Source organism: Bubalus bubalis, chromosome 14 (genome assembly GCF_019923935.1).
Source record: "Bubalus bubalis isolate 160015118507 breed Murrah chromosome 14, NDDB_SH_1, whole genome shotgun sequence".
Classification (NCBI taxonomy): Eukaryota; Metazoa; Chordata; class Mammalia; order Artiodactyla; family Bovidae; genus Bubalus; species Bubalus bubalis.
In genome coordinates this window covers 61,106,998-61,127,235 of record NC_059170.1, presented here as the reverse complement: position 1 = coordinate 61,127,235, position 20,238 = coordinate 61,106,998, and the positions used below count along the sequence as shown (strand labels likewise).

General features: G+C 46.9%; 1 protein-coding gene across 2 annotated transcripts; it reads right to left on the bottom strand.

The window, feature by feature from the left end:
• Window positions 1–4,828: 4,828 nt before the first annotated feature.
• Window positions 4,829–19,531, bottom strand: SKIDA1 (SKI/DACH domain containing 1). Of its 2 annotated transcripts, none has more exons than XM_044928159.2 (3): window positions 19,004–19,531; window positions 14,799–14,891; window positions 4,829–11,316 (listed from the first exon to the last, which is right to left on the bottom strand). In XM_044928159.2, exons 1-3 carry the CDS (start codon window positions 19,023–19,025, stop codon window positions 8,435–8,437), a joined length of 2,997 nt encoding a protein of 998 aa, XP_044784094.1. In that variant the 5' UTR covers window positions 19,026–19,531; the 3' UTR covers window positions 4,829–8,434. The 2 variants fall into 2 exon arrangements, with proteins under 2 accessions (XP_044784094.1, XP_044784095.1); XM_044928160.2 differs by having other exon boundaries at window positions 4,829–13,041; window positions 19,004–19,052.
• Window positions 19,532–20,238: the final 707 nt, after the last annotated feature.

The following is a 20,238-nucleotide window of genomic DNA, read 5'->3' as shown; positions in this document are numbered from 1 at the left end:
GACCTAATAGCTAGGTGTTTGAAAGCTTAACCATCCCCTAGTTTGCACATTTAGATTCAATGTAGAGGAAGAAAACTAATCTTGCACATTTGCACCACTGACAATCAAGGTATTCATTTGAAAAGGAAGGAAAAGGAAATCTAGAGAGAGGCAAGGAAGAATGAATCTCAAATGCGCCTTTATTCCTGGGAGATCCAAGAATTTAGGTCCTTTCCAGTCATTTCAGACTGAAACCCTTGCCTGCTGACAAGCTTCAAGATCTCTTACATATTTGCATCATGTCTAACTTCTATGGAAGGAGGGGGGCTTCTTCCTAAGCTTGGTGCAGTCTCTCTTCCCTACTGTTTTTCCTTGCCACTGCTCATCACTTATCACAATTATTGTGTTGTTCCCAAAGGTAACTTAAACTGATCTTAAAGAGGGCAAGCACTCACAATGGAAATTATATCCCAACCCTTCCATGCCCCACATGTGCTTGTCCAACAGCCCAGACTCCAGGAAAATTGAGTTTGTTTGTTTGTTTGTTTTGATGGCTTGGGGAAGAGGGCAGGCAGCCACTTAGAGGGTTTCCTCTCTGTTTCCCTCCCATCCTTCTGAGCACCCTGGTTGGGGAGGGCCTTGCAGACCCATGAGCAGTTGTTCTCTGTGAGGCTGGCGATATTTTAGGGTCTAAGTGTATTGACTGCTAAGCCTCTTCTATCCAAAAGGGTCAAACACAAACATATTGATGGCACTGATTAGATGAATAACTGGATCTTACTGGAGGGCCTCAAGGTTGCCTGTGATTCTCTCTCAACCTCTTCCTGTCTTGCTCCAGTCCTCTCAACTGGGTAAAGATCCAGGCAGCAGGAGCTAAGGAATCCACAATACCTGAGCATCTCAGGTACTTGGCCTGCTTCCCCTAAAGATGTTTTTTTTCTTTCTTTTTTTTTAGACTCTGGATAAACACACACACATCTGCAGGCAGCAGGCTCTCCTAATTCCATTTTGAAACCTCTTTCCCTCCACCTCTCTGGCCTTACTGTCCCCTGTAAGGGCACAACCAGTGCCCTTCCCCCAGTTAGGCACCAGTCTGCCCTGAAGCCTTGGATGCAGCCGCAGAAGAATAGAGAGCTAGTTCACTGTGCTGCAGCCTGAACAGCTCGGGGAAGAAGTCGTGGGAGTCAAGTAGTGGCCTAGGACAGGGCTGCTCCTGACCAGGAAACATTTATTCAGCTGGGCAAAGTGAGCACCCACTCTGGTGATCTTAAGTGCTGCTGTTAGGTCCTAGGTAAAGAAAGAAAAGGAATGGCAGTCAGCAATTCCCACATGGAAGCCACTGACAGGGGTTTAACTCCATACATTTTGGGGCTGTGTTTTTCTAAACAAACTGGTTTGATCTTTAGGGAAAGCCAAGACACATGAGGAAAACATCCTGTTTTGAGAAGCAGGAACGGTGGAATCGCAGTTAACTGCTCCCGAGTGCGTTCATCAGGAAAGGGGCTTGGGAGTCCAAGGCTTGAATTTGGTGAATTCGTACAATTTGGAGTATTCCGACTTAGTATTGATTCCTAAACTCAATTTTGAAAACAGCCTCCCTCGCAGAAGTGTGGGTTGCGTTATCCCAGTATTTGCACGCATCGATTGGACTAAAATAAAATGCATCGTACTCTCCGCAAAGGAGGAAGAGGCAGGGACAGTCACAAGAGGAATAGCAGAAAGTGCATAGTTAATATGGGTTGTACGCGAATCCGCGAAACAAGTGCTTTAAACCCAGGGGGATTTCACGTAATAGCTAATTTGGTGAGAGCGAGAGTGCGCAGAGGGCCATCTTAGAAGGGAAGGAAGATAGCTGAATATAGGTTTTTCTGACTGGAATTAACATTTCCTTGTAATTTGCATTTGTTAATGTCCAAACCCTAACGTAGAGTCCACCTAACCCAGGGTTTTCCACCCCCCAGTGCAGGCTCCCGAAGAATTTCCCTTCCCTCTGGCCACACAGTCAGAGCTCAGAGGCTGCGGGGGAGCCTGAGGCTGCTTTTCCCTCCGACCCACTGGGTCTTAAGTCCTGGAAGGGCGGCGGGGCCGAGCCCAGGGAGGCGCTCTACAGGCCCGCAGGGTCCGGCGGGGTCCCGGGCTCCAAGCGAATCAGATGAACCCAGCGCCCTCCTGGTTTGGCCCATAGCCTTCCGGGGTCCCAAATGGCTGGAGATGGGAAAAGGAGATAGGAATATTTTAGATTAAAGAAGAAATCCTTTCTTTCCCTTGTTTAAACACACACGCACACCCCAAAACGGTTCCTCTTATTTCTCCTGTCTTCTGGGTCCATTTCAGGTTCCTAGTGGAGGGGGTGGGGGGAGGAGAGAGACCGCGCGTGAGAAAAAAAGGGAGAAAGAAGGACAGAGAAAGGGAGAAAGAAGGCTTTAAACAAAAGACGACGAGGCGCAGGCAGGGGTCTGGAGCCCTCCTTCGGGGACCGCTCGGTCTGTAGCCTGTCCAGTCCCCCGGCCCTGCATTTCTGGGCGTTCGGCAGGCGTGGCCGAACCGGCCGGAGCCCGCGCTCCACGCAGCCGGAGAACTGAGACAAAAGCCCAAGATCCAATCCACCACGACCCGCCCCCCGCCCCAGCCAGGGCGGCTCGAGCCCGCGCCCGGGGCCGGCGGCCTGCGGTCCAGGCTGTGACCGGAGAGGGGCGCCGAGTCCCCTGCGCCCGCCCGCGGCCTCGCCGCCTGGCCTGCCCGGTTCTCCTCGCAGCACCCAGCAAGCTGCTCTCGGCGGGCCTGCGAGTTCAAAACACGCCTTCTCATTCCCGAAAGTCCGGAGCCCCTCGCCACGGTCTTCCCGGGCCGGCGGCATCTCCAAGGGTCGCCGCGGCGCTCCTGGCTGGCGTCCGCTTCCGCGCTGGGCCTCGGAGGCCGAGCGGCCATTTACTGCCCTCTGATTGCGCCAGGACCAGGTTAGCTCATAAAGCCTTTCACACTCAACAATGGGGATTTTCTCAACAATTAACAAGAAACAACACAATAAAGCCATTTACAAAGACCTTGCTATTTACTATAAATTAGGCACTCTTTAAGAGACCAGTGCGTAATTTCACACACTTTACAACTGGGGCTGCATTTTAAACACCCGAGAAAACAAGCTTGTTGCACTTTCCTGTGACCTGTCTGTGGTGCACCTCTGCTTCCCCTCTTCTCTGCAAGCAGCTTTGTTTGCATTGCTGCACTCAAGCCTCCCCAACCCAGAGTGGTTTTCCAGGTCACTGTCTCACGTTTCCCGGTCATCATTCCACTTTCAGACGCACTGAGCGGTTCCAAGGGACGGGAACCACGGCGCCAAAGGAAGCAGGCCCGGCCCGGCGCGTTTCCCCGACTTAGGGAGCGCTGCCGGGCCTGGCCCGCGCCCTTCCCGACTCCGGGCCTGGGCTCTAGGGCCACTTCCTAGGGGGCGTTCGCAGCCCCGCCGGCCGGCCCAGTGTGAAGCCCCAACTCTTCGCCACTTGAGTTCCGCACACGCATTTGGAAGGCCTTGGCCAGCCCTCCGCCAAAGGCGACAAGCTGGGCCCCATTTGCTTGGGGAAGAGCTGAGGCCTGGGCAAGGAGGTGAGAAATAGGCAGGCGGCGTGTGCGTGCGCGGGGGTGGCAGATAACTCCAGGCCACACAAAAGGAGCGCCCAGAGGCGGTTCAGTCCCCGAGAGCCGACCCCGGGGAGGGGGCCAGGCCGGCTGCGCGCCCCGGCTTCCCTGCACTGCCCCGGGTGGGCCCGGCCACGACGTCGCCTGGCCGCGAGGCCGCAAGAAACGCGCTGGGGGTCGCGCGCAGAGGGGTGCGGGCCCTTTCGCCCGGGGAGCTGGTTGGTTCATTCGGAGGAGAGCAAGATCTGGGCGGGAAGAAAAAGTCACAAAGAAATTTGTTTGCCACCGTGCAAAATGGCGGCATTTGCACATCTTTCTGGTGGCGGCGGTGGCCCAGGCCAGAGAGCCGGGAGCTGCCCTGGGTCAGCGCGGTGGCTGCAGCAGGCGGGGGAGAAAGGGACCTCTCGGCCCCCGGCCCGCTCGGTTGTCCCCGGCCTTCCCCCCCCACCCCCCAGCCCGCCAGTCCCCAGCCCAGAGCCAGCAGCCCCTAGACACTGACCCCTGTTTACAAACACAGCCTGGGGGCGGGGTGGGGCGGCCGGAACGCGGGCTGGCGGTGTGGGGGAGGCGGCCCGCTCCCGAGGACGCCACCAGCAGAGAGGGACGAGGAGTTGGTGCGAGAGAGCGGGCCCGGCAGCTGGAAAGGACTGAACGCCTTGTTTTTGAAACTGTCAATTCCCCCAACCCCTATTGTGAGGGCTTCATGCAAAACATCTCAGGCCTTTTAAAGTAGGAGCTTGTGAGGCCGCCACAGTTTGAAAAGGAGCGAGAGAGGAGCGGGGCCTAGGGCATGGGCAAAGAATGATAGCTGGGCCCCACCCCCCCAGCAAAAGAGGGCCTGCCAAACAGGTAAAATGCAGCCCTCCCCCCTCCACCTCCTAGATCTGCCCTACGTCCCCACCCCCCAGGCTAGTTTGCAAAATGCCCTCTGGCCTAGGGAGCAAACCAAAACCAAAGCTAGCATTAAAAATAGCGCTTCCTTCCAGGGAAGGGGAAAATCGTGTGGAAGGCCAGGGTGAACCGGAGGACTCCCTAAGGTGGACGCCCTGTTCCTCCTTTCCGTTTTCCTGAGGTTTCCTGAGTTTAGTTGATGGGGGAGCCTTTATATCCCCCGCCCCCCAGGCCAGTGTGGCTCTAGGAGCTCCCTTTTTCACATTTCTTTTTCTTTTTTTTCAGCAGGAAGTATTTTCAAGGTGAAGCAAAACTCACCACGTTTTCTGTCTTTTGTAGATGCTAATGCTTTATTATTATTATTTTTAATAGTTGTGTTTTGTTTTTGTTTTACCATAGAGGATTTTGTTTTCTTTGAAAGAAACAAAAAATGCTTTTGAGGAATTAGTCTACATCTCTTCCTGCATGCACACAAAACTAGCATTCACATATCAGCAGAAACTTCCAGTTCTTGTGCCTGAAACTTTGAGGAGTTTCTAGACCATTGAAAGTCACCCAGACATGGATAAGATAAAAATCCACACACCAGCCCATCTAGTTTATGTTACTGCTGTTTAGTGGTGGCTCCTTGTTGTTGATTTTAAAATAAACAACCATTATTGAGATGACTTCACTGTAATCAAGTAAGCCAGTACAAAAGAATACCCACTTTAAAAAGTAAATAGTTGAGAAAAAGCAAACTGCATTTGCTAAAAAGGCAGATAACCTGACTGTGGAAGACAAGAGTACACACATCTCTTAAAAAAATAATTAAATCTTCATTTCACAGTCTTATCAGGAAACTACTTTTACAGGAGACCAAAAATAACTTGTTTCCACAAAAAAGTCAGAAAAAGAGCCCTTTCCTTCATTTTTTTTTCTTATGCCTGTAAGTGTTGAGTCTTAGACACAGGAATCAGTGACCCTGGAACCATATAGTGTTTTAAACAAACAAGCAAAAAAACACCTCTCACCTGAAAACATTTAAATGTAAAAAATGCAGTCTATCAATGGAGATAACTTTTGTTTTTCTCTCTATAAGTCTTAAGTTTTTGAACAAATAGGACATTTATAGCATCTTAGAAAATCTAGATCTTGTCATCAATCATAAACCAACCAAAATGAAATAAACTGTACTAGGAATACAGCAGAATAGGAAAACAGCTAAGAGGCTCCTCAAAATGGAAGAATTTGCATTTACAAGTTACTGAATACTATTTGGTACACTCTCCTAACAGAAGCCCCAACTGAGGTTTTGCTGTGATTGGCTGGCTTGTGGTGGTACTGTGGGGAGAAATTTGTGTGGACTATTTCATTTCTTCCTTTTTGATGGTATCACTCTGGAATGCCTCGGCCTCCCTGCTGCTCATTCTCCAGTTCCTATAAACTGAAACTATTGATTCTCTGAGGGTTGGAGACCAAGTGTCAAAGCTGGAGGCTGATATTTTATGTCAGAGATTCCATAGGGTATATTTGTTTTAAATTGTGCTTATTGTGCTTATTCCAGCTCGCAGTCCTCCCACACCCAAGATCTATAGGTTTCAAATATACTTTCAATTTATAATTTAGGCACAATGATTCCACAGCCAATAAGAAAAGTACTAGTCTAAATGCAGTCATACTCGAAACTTTCTTGACTTAGCAGTAATTAAAGAGTAGAAATTACAGACTTCCAGTGTGTGTGTGTCACACTTTTTACAGATTGATTTTGCAGGATAACTGACTGCACCCAAATTCTGCTGCCTTCCAAAGAGGCAAGAACTGACTGAGAAGCCAATGGCTCAGCTTTCTGGGGCTTTAGCTGTAACTTGTACTGGTCTTTGAAATTACACACAAATATGATTTCAAGGATAACATCCCCCAATTTTTACTTTGACCATATCTATCATCCAAATAAAAAAAAGATCCAGTGAACCTACATCTGGCAACATTCAAGAAGGAAAGGAAGGGAGGCAGTTCAAAGCATCTGTTTACTCCATCCAAATGTATTTGGATGCAGGTACTCTCAGCCTCTGTCCTTTACAATAAAGAGTAAAACCACAGAGCATATACAGCAATTAGGGCTGAGACCATCCAGATCTATCTGAAACATTTATAGACAAAAGGAAAATTTCAAAGGGAGTAGGAATTAAAAGGTTGGGGGGGGGGTGGAAAAAGACTGAATTTCCATGAGAAATAGTGACTTCAATTCACACAGTAAACATTTCATTGATGTTTTGTTTCATTCTGTGATTTATGATCTATAGATGCAACTTCTTAGGTTTAAGATGGCAAAGATCTGAGATCTATAATTTGTCAGACTAGGGGAGGTGGACCCAAAATTATTAAATTTAACTTTCATCAAAATAGCAAGTGATCTCTGCTTCACTTTCTTCAACCTGAAACTTTTTGCACTTGATTTGTAATAAGTTTGTGAAGTTTTGTTGTTATTTAGGAAGAAACCCACCAGTGGTCTGCACAGAACCTGACTGGCCTCGTCACATGGTATTACAACAAAACACTACACCCAATAAATGCATTTCTTTCAGGCAAAAACATTACAAGTGAAAATGTCAACAAAACCATTCATTCCTGTTAACTGTTCTTCAATCTGGAATAAGTAGAAATGTATGGAACCAGGAATTTTAAACAGTGTTTTTAATTGAAAATAAAGCTAAAGCATGCTTTTCAACAGTGCAAATTTCCATAATTTTGATTTACTGCTTCCATCATCACAACATAGTACACCAGCATGGCCCTTACCAAGGGCTAGACTCTAACCATTTGCATGTTGAACTACTTTGATTTTAAGTGCAAATATAGATAGTCACCTCTGATTGTCACTTGCAGTAGAAACTCTCCTGCTCTATACACAGGATGGTCTGAAAACAGAAGTTTAGAGAGATGCAGAGAAAGTAAAAGATAATAAAATCCAAGTGCCTGAGTTCTGGTACCAAAAAGCCCTGAAATAACTGTTATTTTTCATTTGGGGTATTCGAACAATTCTGACCCATTTTCCTTTTCTTGGTTGCTTTTTTACTGCTCTGTCACTATAAAGAGTCAGACCATAAACTATCCTGCTATTATGAGAAATATTTTAATTGTTTTGCAACTCTGAGGAGTCATGTTCAGACCACAAGGTAAGCAGGACAATAGTAAGAGTCACCTCATTTAAAATTCTGGGTGAGGACGCAAAAAGGACTTTTCCAATTGCAAGGAGTGGCGTAAAAGTAAAATTACACCCTTTACAAAAAAAAAAAAAGAAAAAGAAAAAAGACAATATTATATTTACTTTACTCGATATATGTGAAGTAGCTGTTACCAGCATTCATTCAGGACTCCCCAATATTTCCAATCAAAAAAAAAAAAGTGCAACTACTCTTGAAGAGGAAATGAGGGGAGAAAAAGAAAAAGATACCCCACAAGAAACTTCTTGCTACCTCACTGTGTAACCATGTAACCAACCTAACAAACTTTCACTGAATTAACAGTTACACTTTTAGGTCTGAAATCTAGTGCATAAACTTAATGGCTCATTGTAATATTTATTATTCAACCTTTTGACATTTATTTGTAGCAGTTGAATTGAGGTACCGGGTGCATTATTAGCATTGAAACAGTAAAGTGTTCCAGCTCTACCGTAATAACTGAGTTTACTTGAGTCTTTAGCCTGAAGTATAGTCTGTGGAATGTAAACCAACCCTTCTCCCACCCCTCCCCCACCCTACTCCAAAAAAAAAAAACCAACCCCGCAATGGAAAAAAAAAAGTAATCCGATTTCTGTCTTCAAAATGCGATAAACCAGGACTCCAAAAGAGGTGTAACACATTAATGGACTTGTACAAACCATCCTGTGCAGTTTACAACAAAAGGAAGGTATGGTTCAAGAAAATATCTTCCAAAAACGCTTTTATGAATTAAATTTCCTGAATTTGTGACTAGGTGGAAGAGGTATTGCAGAACCGCCCAGCTGCCATTTCCATATAGGATGGGCCTTGTGAGGAGGTTGGGAATCCTTAGTGGTGTTTAAGGAATACGCCGGCCACAAATCCCCATCCTTCCCAATAATGAGTGATGGTGGACAAGGAAAATTTGCCATGAAATTAAATGGCCTTTTCACTGCTGATGCTACATTGCTGGCTACCTTTTTGCGTCTGTTTATAACTGTAAAATCATCCAGTGTTCCTTCATGTGTCTCAGTTTTACCTGTAGGACGAGGACTTCTAGCTGATTTCAGATTTGGTTTGACTGGAGGTGTCTGAAGTACAGGTCGCTTTCCCAGTACTAGTGTCCGGTAATTTTTCCTCACCCTGGCACCAAATTTATATTCCCCATCCTCAGGTTTTGGAGAACCTAAAGTGCATGAAAGGCCCTGACTCTGAGCCAGTGGATTTAAGGAAGGAGTTTCTTTTTCAGGGCATGCAAAACCTTCCTTGGCTGTAGTTAACAAGGCGTCCTCCTCTTTACTTTCAGTCACACTGTAAAACTCACCCTTTGTATCATTGCACTCGCACTTTAGCTTATTTGTAATAAGGTCAGGTTCATATTCTTCATTAGCACTACTGTCTTCTACTTTGATTTTAATATTGTGCAGAAACGGCAATGTCCTGTCGCCGGTATCAGTACAGGCATTCTCGGCTTTAGTTGTTGCTGCGGCTGTATCCACCTCGGGATAAGTTGGTGAAGAAGAGGGCAAATCCGTAGCAAATTCAGTACAATGAGGGATTTTGGAATCTTTTTCTGAATTTGTTGCTGCTCCCGAAGAATCATTATTTAAGAACCTAGCAGCTATTGTGTTGTTATCTGCACAGTGTGTAGTAGGAGTTGCTTGTAGGCATTTCCTAGCCTCTCGGAGTATTCTTTGTTGTGGAAATGCATTGTTTGTCTTTGGGCTAGGTGAAGAGGCCCCCTCCGCCAGGCAGTTAATTGTCAGGTCAGTTCTCTTTACAATACTGGAAATTTCAGATTGTGGGAATGTAATCTCAGATACCCTATCGTTCCTTATCTCTGTGAAACAACTCCCCAGGCTGGCCGGGCAGTACACCGGAGACGCTTTGGGGGCCCAGCTCTGCCGATTCCACTCCTCGGGCGACTCCGCTTTGACACTACTCTTGAGATCGGGAAGTCTGCCGGCATCCTCGAAAGCAGCGGGTTTGGTTGCAGCGGCGGCGGAGGCCAGATGGTACAAGAAGTTGGCCTGCGCCTGCACGCTGGGAGGCTTGCAGAAGCTGGTGCGCCTGAAACGGATGCTCTGCACTGACACTTGGCTGGAGCCGGAGCTAGAGTCCGACTCCGTGGACGAGTCCTCCTCCTCCTCCTCCGAGCTGACTTCACTGGAATCCGAGGCCCCACTGCCCCCCTCCTCCTCTTCCTCCTCCTCTTCCTCCTCCTCTCCCTCCTCCTCCTCTTCCTCCGAGGACACAGAGTTGCTGGAGCTGGACACACTGGAGCCAAAATCCGAGTCGTTGGCGGCATGGTCCGAGTAGGAGCTGGACTCGGAGTCGCTGCTGCAACTCTCGGGAAAGCTGCCCAGATGGGGCTGCGGCCGGTGGTGATGAGGGGGATGGTGATTCGGCTGCGGCAGCTGGGCCCGGTGGTGGTGGTGATGGTGGTGGTGGTGATGGTGATGGTGGTGGTGGTGGTGGTGGGGAGGCGGGCAGAAGCCGTTCACCAGATGAAACCTTTCCAGGCAAGTGGCCCCGGCGGCCGCCGCCGCCGCCGCCGCCGCCGCTGCCGCCGCCGCCGCCGCCGCCGCCTTGGCTTTGTAGGACCTGGGCAACAGCAGCAGACGGCGGGCGCCGGCGTGCGGCGCGAGCAGGCAGTCCTTGGCGCCCCCGCGCTTGCGCTTGCACCGGTAGGTCAGGCTCACCGGGCCTCCGGCGCCCGCCGTCGCCGCTGCAGCCTTGGGCTGGGGCCCGGCCGCCGACGCCTGGTAGTAGGCGGCGGCGGCGGCGGCAGCGGCGGCGGCGGCGGCGGCAGCGGCGGCGGCGGCCGGGTGCTTGCTGCACAGCAGGCTCCGAAAATAAGCAGGGTCCGAGTGGAAAGCGACGTAGTTTCCCTGGAGCGGGGCAGTTTCATAGTTTAGAGGGGGTTTGCAAGGCGAGCGCACGAATTCCGGGTAGTGCGAGCCCGGGTATTTGCTAAAAATCTGAGGTAGATGGGCGGCTGGGCGCGCGGCGGCGGCGGCGGCGGCGCCCGGGCGCGGGGACTGCGCGCTGATTGGCAGGGGCCGCGCGGCTCCGCTCAGGCCCCGCCAAAGTTGGTGCTTGTCCTTCCAGAAAGCCGGGCGGGGGCCGGCGGCGGCGGCGGCGGCGGCGCGCCCTGGCGGCGGCGCCTTTGTGGCCAGGGCCCGGCCGACCCTCCTGCGCTTGGTCTTGAGGACGCGCTCAGTTTTGCAGGAGGTGTAGAGCGCTTCCACGTCTTCCCGGGAGATGAGCGTGCATTTGGCGGCGTGGAAGGCGATGCTGTTGATTGCCTTGAGTTTTCGCAACTCCTCCAGATCGCAGTGGTGCTTTTTCACTTTCAGATGATCCATGCGCTTGTGCACGGTCGTCCTCGGGATGTTTTTCAGCAGATCCGTGAAGACTTGGGAGAGGGCAAACATTTGCTTTCCTTTAATGATGAGGTAGCCGAGCCTCACGCCATCCACCTCTTCAAAACCTGACTTCAGGTCTCCCATGTCGGGCACTAAACGATCCCCACCATTTGCAGTAAATATATACGTGACGCATACATACACATGTATGTATGTTAATCCTCCACCAGATGCTGCGTGTGTCTCAAGGCATCCTGCTAATAAAATAACAAAGACTGTTATTCCCGGCGAAGGGAGTGCCAAACTCTAGGCGAAATTATTGGGGAAAAGAAAAGAAAAAAAAAAAACAACTATGAAATTACACTGACTTGATTCTTGCTTTTTTTTTTGGTTTTCGTTTTTTTAAAAAAGAGGGGAAAAACCATCCGGTTTCTGCTTTGCCAGTGTGTTGGTCTAAGTCCTCGCTGCAGATCAGTACCTGGGCCCCTCTATTCCTTCCTTCTCCATTGGAGCACTATGATAATGGAATGTGAAGGAGAAAGAGAAAAGACATGCAGCTGCTATTCCCGCCGCTGCTTTAGCTACAAATAAAATGACAGAGTGAAGTGAGCTCGTCCGGAGACACCTTCATCAATTAATTCCCCTAAAGCCAGCGCTGATTGGACACTCCTGACAGGTGATGCAATAAAAATTGATATTCCACCCCTTCCCCCCAAAATCTCCCACTAATTAGCATACCCTTATACTGCCACCTCCCCTCCCAAAGTAAATAATACAGTCGGTATATAAATCTTTCCATTAAACTATCGGAGCTCAGAAACAGCCTGACTCACAGACTTCATCAGAAGCAGTGTGTGTACGCTTAAAAAAAAAAAAAAAAAAAGCCTTGTATATTCGCCTTTAAAGGAATATTGCCTATTTTTTGCTTTATTTGAATTTTACCGCTATAGCTATTATCATTTCAAAGAAAAGCATTTTTAAAACATTATCAAGCCTAAATAGATATATCCCACCCCCCTTTTCCTTTGGAAAATGGAGCTTAAGCGAAACGTGCAGAACAGCCTGGTATTTCCCTTATGGGAGTGGGGGAGCCCGGCTGGGAGCTCCAAAGTTAAATCCGCGCGGTGAACCATCCCAGTACAGACTTACGTTTTGATTTTCTTTCGATTTTCCTTGTTTCCCCCACCCCCCAAAATGCCTTTTTACAACCAGAAACAAAGTTATTTGACCAATGAAGCAGTTCAAGGCTCCAGCTCCGAAACACTGTAACAATTCAACTGAATTTTGGTTCTCTGCTGGGGGGTGGAGTGGGGAGGAGGTAGTTTCACGTCAGACCCATAACAAAGCATAGATAAGCCAGAAATGTGTACACTTTTCACAATTAAGCAGGCTGGATTGGAGGCAGGATGGTCCTAGAGTCCCCAGCACAGCCTTAGCCGGGGTCCTGTTCACAACAGGTCAGAATTCCATGGAGCAGATTGCTTCTGTAGCAAAGAAAAGAAAAGGTAAACCGCCCAAGGTGCTTCCAGAGGTTTTACGTAATAACGATGAAAAGAAAGTGCTGATGTATGATGCAGACTATTTCAGTGGTCTGTGATGCTTTTGGTTAGTAGTTTAAATGAATCTTCCACAACTCCCATTTTTTCCATGAAAGCCAAGCATCTGCTTTTTTTTTTTTTTTTAAATCACTTTGGATGAATATCAATATTGTTTAACCTCTTCTTAGTCAAATTAAAGCATATTTTGGTGTCATTTTCAAGGATATCCAAAATATTGCCAAATGAGAGCAAAGGTCTTCCCAGTCGCATCACCACGATCCCAAGGCAGTTTGTTGGCTGCTTTGCAAAATTCGGCAAAATCTTCTTAACTGTTCGGTGTTTGGAACTACAGCATGAATGCAGCCCAGGCATTTATATGTTTCCTTGTTCTTCCAAAAATAGACACATCCGTGTGTTTAAAAGAATAAACGGATATTTCTAAGCCTGCAGGAAAAAAATTGTACAGTAATTTCTTCCTTTACATTCAAAAGTTCCAGCTTCCCCTGCTCTGGTCTGACTAGCACAAGCAGGTATGGCTCAAACAGAGAGGGAGAGAGAGAGGGAGAGAGATTAAAAACCGAAGAGTCAGACACACAAAAAGGTAGTTTGCATGAAATCTCAGCCATGGTTCCCCACCCCCACCCTCATCTTTCTTGTAATTTCCCAGGAATTTTGAAGAGAATTGGGAATTTCAAGAAGTGCATCCGGAAATTAAGGAAGTCTATTTAAGAGAGTCTGTAACTCAGAGGTTGGGATTTGAAAAGTCAGCCCTGGACTACTGTTGCACTCAGCACAGATGTAATCGCCGCTCTTCAACTTAATCAATGTGTGTACAAACCGCGATGTCTAGTTCTTGCCTTTGAAATCTAAGGCTAGCATTTCCATCCAAGAAATCAGAGCTACAGCAAATTACATTTTTGTCCCTTGAATGAGAGAAGGATCATTGAATGGATCTCGTGATATTTCAGGCTTTAAACGTAACCGAGAGGCAGCAATGAACAATGCCTCGTCACAGCTAATACCATCCACCGAGTTGGCTTTCTTTTGCATCTGGATGTATCACACCGCGTATTTCTTTCACTTTCGCAGGAGGCAAAATGCAAGAGGTTTAAGCAGAAAGCAAAGTTTCCAGGAAAAGCAGATGCTGGTGTTTGTTTTTGAAAGTAGAATGAGCAGAGTCTTTCTATTGCCAGCGACAATAATGTTTTAAAATTTCTCCTGATGCACTTATATACTGCCAGCCCTCTTCCTCTCACCCCACCCCGTTCAATTCCCCTCCCCCAGCTTTAAGATTTCCACCAAAGAGTCAAACAGCCAAGAAATAGTAAACTCAGAAAAAACCTTTGAGAACACATTACAAAAGGTTGGCTAGAGCGTCCTTTTTTTTTTTTTTTAAATTTGGCCAGGTAGTACTAGTTGTTCTCGATTCCTATTGAGATTTTCACACACACACACACACACACACACACACACACACTCACAGTCCTATTCCTCCTGCACAAGGCTATGTGATTTAGTAACCATTTCAAAATCACCTTTTCCTCTCCTTCCTCCTCTTTCACCTTTGAAATACTGGCAATATGGGTGGTTTTTAAAACTAGCAGAATAGTATGTTTTAAACTAAAGTTACAATCTGTTGGGTCAAATGAAGAAAAATAAAGGCCAAGGGATTTGGGAACTGGGTCTATATATACAATTTATGTGAGTATGTTTGTATGTGCACTCAGATACCTTCACATTTATACATTTTTAATACTCCTATTACACACCTTTCCTCTTGTCTAATACATTCTTTTGTTCCTTTAACTTCCCCGTCAGTGTGTGTGTGTGTGTGTGTGTGTGTGTGTGTGTGTGTGTTAAGGCGTGAGCGTGCACATTCTCGCATGCACATGCACACACACACACAGAATGTGACAGACAGCTTTCTTGTGGCCATCAGCACACGTTGCATATCCGGGGTCTTCTCCAGGCACATTGGGGGTCGATCCCGATAAAAAGATCTAGCTGAGGCCCCTGAGCGCTCACACATGAAAGGCAGGGGACTTTAAGATGGATTTGCATGCACACAGGGGATTTCGATCAATAGCTACCAACATTTATGGCTTAGATTATTAATGTGAAAGCTGGCCAAAAGAATGGGGATGAAAAATTAAAGGTGTCTGTTATCAATTATGCTTAAAGTTATGCAATAATTTACTTACTTTGCCTGGATGTGCAGATCCAGATGTATAAAGTACTGTTCTTCAAAAGCCAGGGGGTTCCTTTGATAAATATGTTGACCATGTCAGCTGCCTCTACAATCAAAGATGAACCCTATTCAGATGATGGACTGTATTCAAATTCTTTTTTTTTAAAAAAAGATATATCAACTTCTATGTTTCTGAAGCACATATACATATGTGGGGTGGATATGCCCAAATTAACATTTATGTGGATATTCATTTCCAAGGGTCCAGGGAATTACTTAACTGAGAATTTAGGCATATATAAGATATGCACTGAGTTTGTTAATTAAATGCAATTATTTACTCATGGAGGAATACATAATCTACACACTATCATAAAAAAGTATTTTAGCTTTGAAAACAAAGCTGTTTGCTAGAGGAAAATCCTCTGTGGCAAATACAGATAGAAATATATTAATGTCCACTTCTGCATTTGTTGTAAAAAATCAGCACTTTCAGTTTTTAAAGTGATGGGCTATGAAGATATGAACATATTTGTCTTTACTTATCCTGTGTGAATGTGCTAAATTTATCTTCAAAGGTTCTATTTTGATTTATTTTCACTGTATTTTATGTTTAAATACCATTGCAATTCAGTCTGACCTCTTTCCTTTGCAGCGAAGTAATGCACACGGCATTTACAGTCTTTTAAATGGTTAGCTGGGAAATGCAATAGCAATTTGCAGATGTAGTTTACTAATGGGGAAAGTTCTTTTGAAAACCTGAAGGAAAACCTAAGAGTACTTTTGCATTTCTACACTACAATGTCATATAATTAAAGTATTGAAGAGCATTAAAATAATCCTTTCCCTTCCCAGCCTTCACTCATACATACATAATTTAAATGAGGAACAACCCCCCCCACCCCCACCCCACCACCATCACCTAACTCTTCACCATATACATTTGTTTTAGTGATTGCTGGCACATTTTGTTCAAAGTGAACTCAGACAGAAAAGACTAGGGAACATCACAAAGGCCTCCACAATGTAAGTACACTGGTTAGAAGAATAAAAGAAATCCCTTGTACTGTTAGCCAAAAGTAACTATAATAAAACATAACAAAGTCTAAAATAATAATAACGACTCATATGGCTGAATTAATTGAGGATATAGGACAATAAAATCCTGTGTGAGAGTAAACAGTTCCTTACCTAAATTTATGTCTTTTACATGTTCTCTATTTTTGGGGAGGGGAAAATGAGAATGCAGGAGGAGGAAATGGCTAACTTGAGGATCAACTTAAATTATAACTTAGTACATTTTCTTTAATTTTTTTCTTTTTTGTCTCATTCAAACAAATCAGGGCAGGTCTCCAAAAGGGCCCATCCTTCTGTTCTTAGGCATCTGAAAATCCTGTTTTTAACAGAAGTTTGGGACACAGAGTATATGCCATGTTGTCTACTGACCCATAATCAAGACGCGGTGACCTTCTACCCTTTTTTTGCCCCCTGACCCATCTTGAATTCAATGCAGCCTTTATAAATTTGCAAATCCTTGGAGGTAGAGGGGGTTTTGTGAGGCTTTGTTCTGAAAAAGCCCTAAGAGTGTGCTTTCTAAATTAGACAAAGGTAGAGCAACAAACTCTGGCGGACAAGATTTTATACAGGTGAGCCATAGGCGACTCTTCAGATAACACATATTGCAAGCCAAAAAGCAGTTATAAATGTGGGAGACAAGAAGGTTACAGATTGCGTCAAATTAGAGTATGGTACAAATCACTTTCATGATGTAAGAAATGGTTAGGCCACAATCTTCCTGCTCTCCTCATCTCAAGGGCTGTGGGGGATCCTAGTGATCATGGAAGGAATGGGGTGGGAGAGGAGTAAAGAGAGAGGGGAGGAAGGCTGGGAGGGAAAAAAAGAAAGGAGCAAGGCCTGATCTGGATGTACAGGCACATTCCCTTATCTTTTCTGCTATCAGCCAGTTTAAAGGACACCATAATTATGATAGTGATAAAACAATGCTTGCTTATGTGTGCTGAATAAATAAAGAATGTTTACAGCTCAAGAATCTTTTAATTCCAATTAAATGCTATCAAAGAAAAACCACTTTTCCTACTGCAACTGCCTTTTCCCCAATTATCTTGTTTTGTTGCAATATTTTCCTATGAGACACCAGGGCCTCTTACAATTGATCGTGAATGTAGGAAAAAAATCTGAGAAAGTATAGAGTTCTGTCTTGGTGTATTCAATAACCCACAAACCTCAAGATCCACAGTTTATTTGGGATACCCTGATTTTTGTTTATTTCCTATTTCCCATCAGGGAGAGCCAAATATATAGGAACTGAAGTGATGACATTCAGTGTTGAGGCCTACCTATGGGCTGCTTAAGCCACACTGAAATTCTGAGCACCCTAGAGGGGAGAAGGGAAAGATACGCATGTGAAGCCTGATGGTCTCTGGAAAGGGAATCCTCTGGTTCTGTTCCCCTGGCTTCAGCCCAAATTCTTCTAGGAGCACTGGAGCCAATCACTGTCTTCCCCTGCTACAGCTACTGGGTGCACACAAAAAAGCGGGAGATCAAAAAACTCCAAGTTCGCATTTATGGATACACAAGGATCATTTCGTATTCATGACTTCAACAAATCACATTATAATCAGATTTTAAACAAGGTTTGGGGAGTAATGCCCACCAGGCTGGACCCTAAACACTAACACATATCACATGCTAGCCAGGAAAGCCACTTGTTAAATTTTGGAATCACAGGGTGAAAATTGTCTTTCAACTTTGAAAAGCTCACTTTTTGCTTTAAAGGCCAGTTTTTACACGAATTCATTTCAAGCAAGTGCTTCTCTTTAAGTCATTCCAAAATGCTATAATTCAAATCTCTGTTTGCTTCCTTTCTCAGTTCCAGTAGTGTTTTGAAAAAAACACATGGCATAACAAACATTATGGAAAACCCACTCCTTCCGTTAAATGTCCTTACAAACCTGCCTTTTTACTCCATCTGTCTAAGCAGCGCATTGCTAAGCAGAAACTTAAACAACACACACACACACACACACACACACTTTCCTCAAAGAAATATCTAGTATTTCTTGGCATATTCTTTTGGTGATGTGGTACAAAAATACAGTGGTAAAAATTTTCAGAGGATACCTAAATTCCCTGGATGCTTGCGGACCCCTTTCCTTTTGAAAGTTTAGAGCTTCCAATACCCTCAATTCTACTGGCAGAATTAGGATGGACTTAGAGGGTCCTAAACGTGACCGATTCACTAAGGCGGGGGGCTACAGCTTGCAGCAACGTGCTCGGCAACTTAATCCTACGCTAAAAGAGGGCAGAGAGAGAAAAAGAATGGAATACAAACTCTCCCGACATTCGTAGTTACTTTCAAGGTGGACTGTGTATTTTAAGGCTGATGGGAACGTCTGGTTTGGGGAGCAAAAAGAAGAGAAGGTAAGTGTTTGTCCTTGTATCAACCAGTTCCTAGAGAAACAATGAAAGAACAAAGGGAACCACTTCTCCATCTGAACATTTTCTGAATCTCTGTTTCAAGCCAAAAAGCTTGCAAGGGGATTCGCTTTACTCTACCGTAAGCAGTTCTTGCCAGGCTTGCTGAGCTAAGAAAGAGAGAAAAGTTGAGCAGCAGTGTAAATATAGACTAAATAATAATAATAAAGACTTGCTGTAGCTATCGCCAGAGCTCCAGCCCCAGCAACTTTAGAAGTTGCTAAATGCAAGAAGGGAAAGCCCAAGAAAGAACCTTTACATTACAGATTTCAAACTCAGTCGTTTAAATAGCCTTACTTGCTTTTTGGAAGGATTTCTGCGCACAAAATGTGAAGGTTGCTGTCTATGGGGAAAGAGCGGCGTACTGTTCAGGCCGAGAAATGTTCTCTATTTCTATGTGGAAAATAATTTTGTTCAAAGGAAAGGGGATTCAAGTATTGACGCTACTGTTTGTTGATAGAAGAAATGGCAGCAGTGGTTGGGAAAGGAGAGTCGTATATAAATGTATTTGCTTTGGGGTACAATGGTTATCGGCAAGTCGGCCTTTGTGGGTCTGTGTGGCTGAATGAGTAAGTGACCGAGTGCCATCGGCATTATATAAATGGATCGGTGTGTGTGGGGAGCCCCCCAAAGCCGGCGAGCACGTGAAACACACATTTTTTTACTGCCCCCCCCCAGCGGCGACCAAGCCCCCTCCACGCCACCCCCAAATCCGTATATTACCTGCCCAGTTACAGTGACACATGTTTATGTTTATAGTCCTGGTTTGTAGTAGTGTCAAGAGCCGCAGCAAGAGGAGGGGGAGGAGAGAGGAGAGGGAGGAGTAAATGCAACCACCCCCACTTGTTGTTAAAGCAAATTTACTGCGTTATTGCAAGGCCGGTACGGGGGGCTGGGAAGTGAGTTGAGAGGAAGGGTAGAGTTGGGTAGTGTGTTGGTGGTGGAAGGCGGGGGTGGGGTGGGGTTAGGAGATCCGGGATGGAGCTCCGCTCTCCAGCGGCCCGGGAAAAGCAGCTCGGTCAACAGGGGAGCATGCTGGCGCGCTCGAAAACAAAAAGGTTCCTCCTGCTCGCTGCGTTCACGTGGGGGGCTCTGCAAGCGGGGCTCCAGGGCCCTGACCTCTGACCCTGGCTCCTCTCCGCGCTCTCCCGGTGCCGCGCGGCCACTTTTTACCCAGGATCCCTCGCGCCGATCGCGCTCGTGCCGAGCTCGAGTCCTTCTTAATCCTCCATTCCCCGATTCCATCCCCTCCCCTCCCCCTACCGCCCCCCACCCCCACCCCACACCCCGCCGCCGCCAGCCCCGGGGGAGGATTCTCCGGCAGGGAACCCCCGCCCCACCCCCACCCCGAGAGCCCGGGCCGAGGCGACCGCAGTCGGGCCGGGTGGGGCGGGGAGTGCAGAACCGGCCTCCCCTGCTGTGCCGGGCCTGCGGGGGAGAGGAGGGGAGGGGAGGGAAGAAGAAGGCGGGGGAGGGGACCCGAAGGGAGGGGGCGCGGCGGCCCGGCCCCGCTGCCCTGCCGCGGCCTGGACCTGTTGACTGCTATTGGTCCGCCTCGTCCTGCGCCCTCTCCCAGCCCGCCGCGGCCCCGGTCCTTCCGCGGAAACGTGGGGAGGAAATAAGGATGGCTGTTCTCTCCGCCTCCCTCCAACTTTAGTTTTTTTCTTAGGGGATGAGAAAGCAAAGTAATCTCATCCGCTGCTCCATCCTGTCTCATAAAGTCCTGTCATGCGCGGGCCCGCCGCTCTCCCGGCCCCAGCTATTTAAAACCTTCTCTCTTCCTCAGACCAGCTCCCCTGCCCGGAGCCCGAGGGCCCTCGACGCCCCCGCTGCGCTCCCCCCCGCCCGGCCTGGCTTCTTCTTCAGCGAATTGTGTTGCTTCTTCCCAAGAAGCTCCCTCGTCCACGTTCCACTTTTTTACCGTCCCGGGAGGCGTAAGATAAAACCTCTGGTTTGCT

Bases quoted from the DNA above. Each gene is read 5' to 3' on its own strand.
- SKIDA1 (XM_044928159.2), bottom strand. From the start codon at position 19,025: ATGTGTCACTGTAACTGGGCAG. The intron at 14,892-19,003 runs GTAATATACGGA...CTTTGATTGTAG, and splicing joins GTGTCACTGTAACTGGGCAG to AGGCAGCTGACATGGTCAAC. The intron at 11,317-14,798 runs GTAAGTAAATTA...TTATTTTATTAG, and splicing joins GATCTGCACATCCAGGCAAA to CAGGATGCCTTGAGACACAC.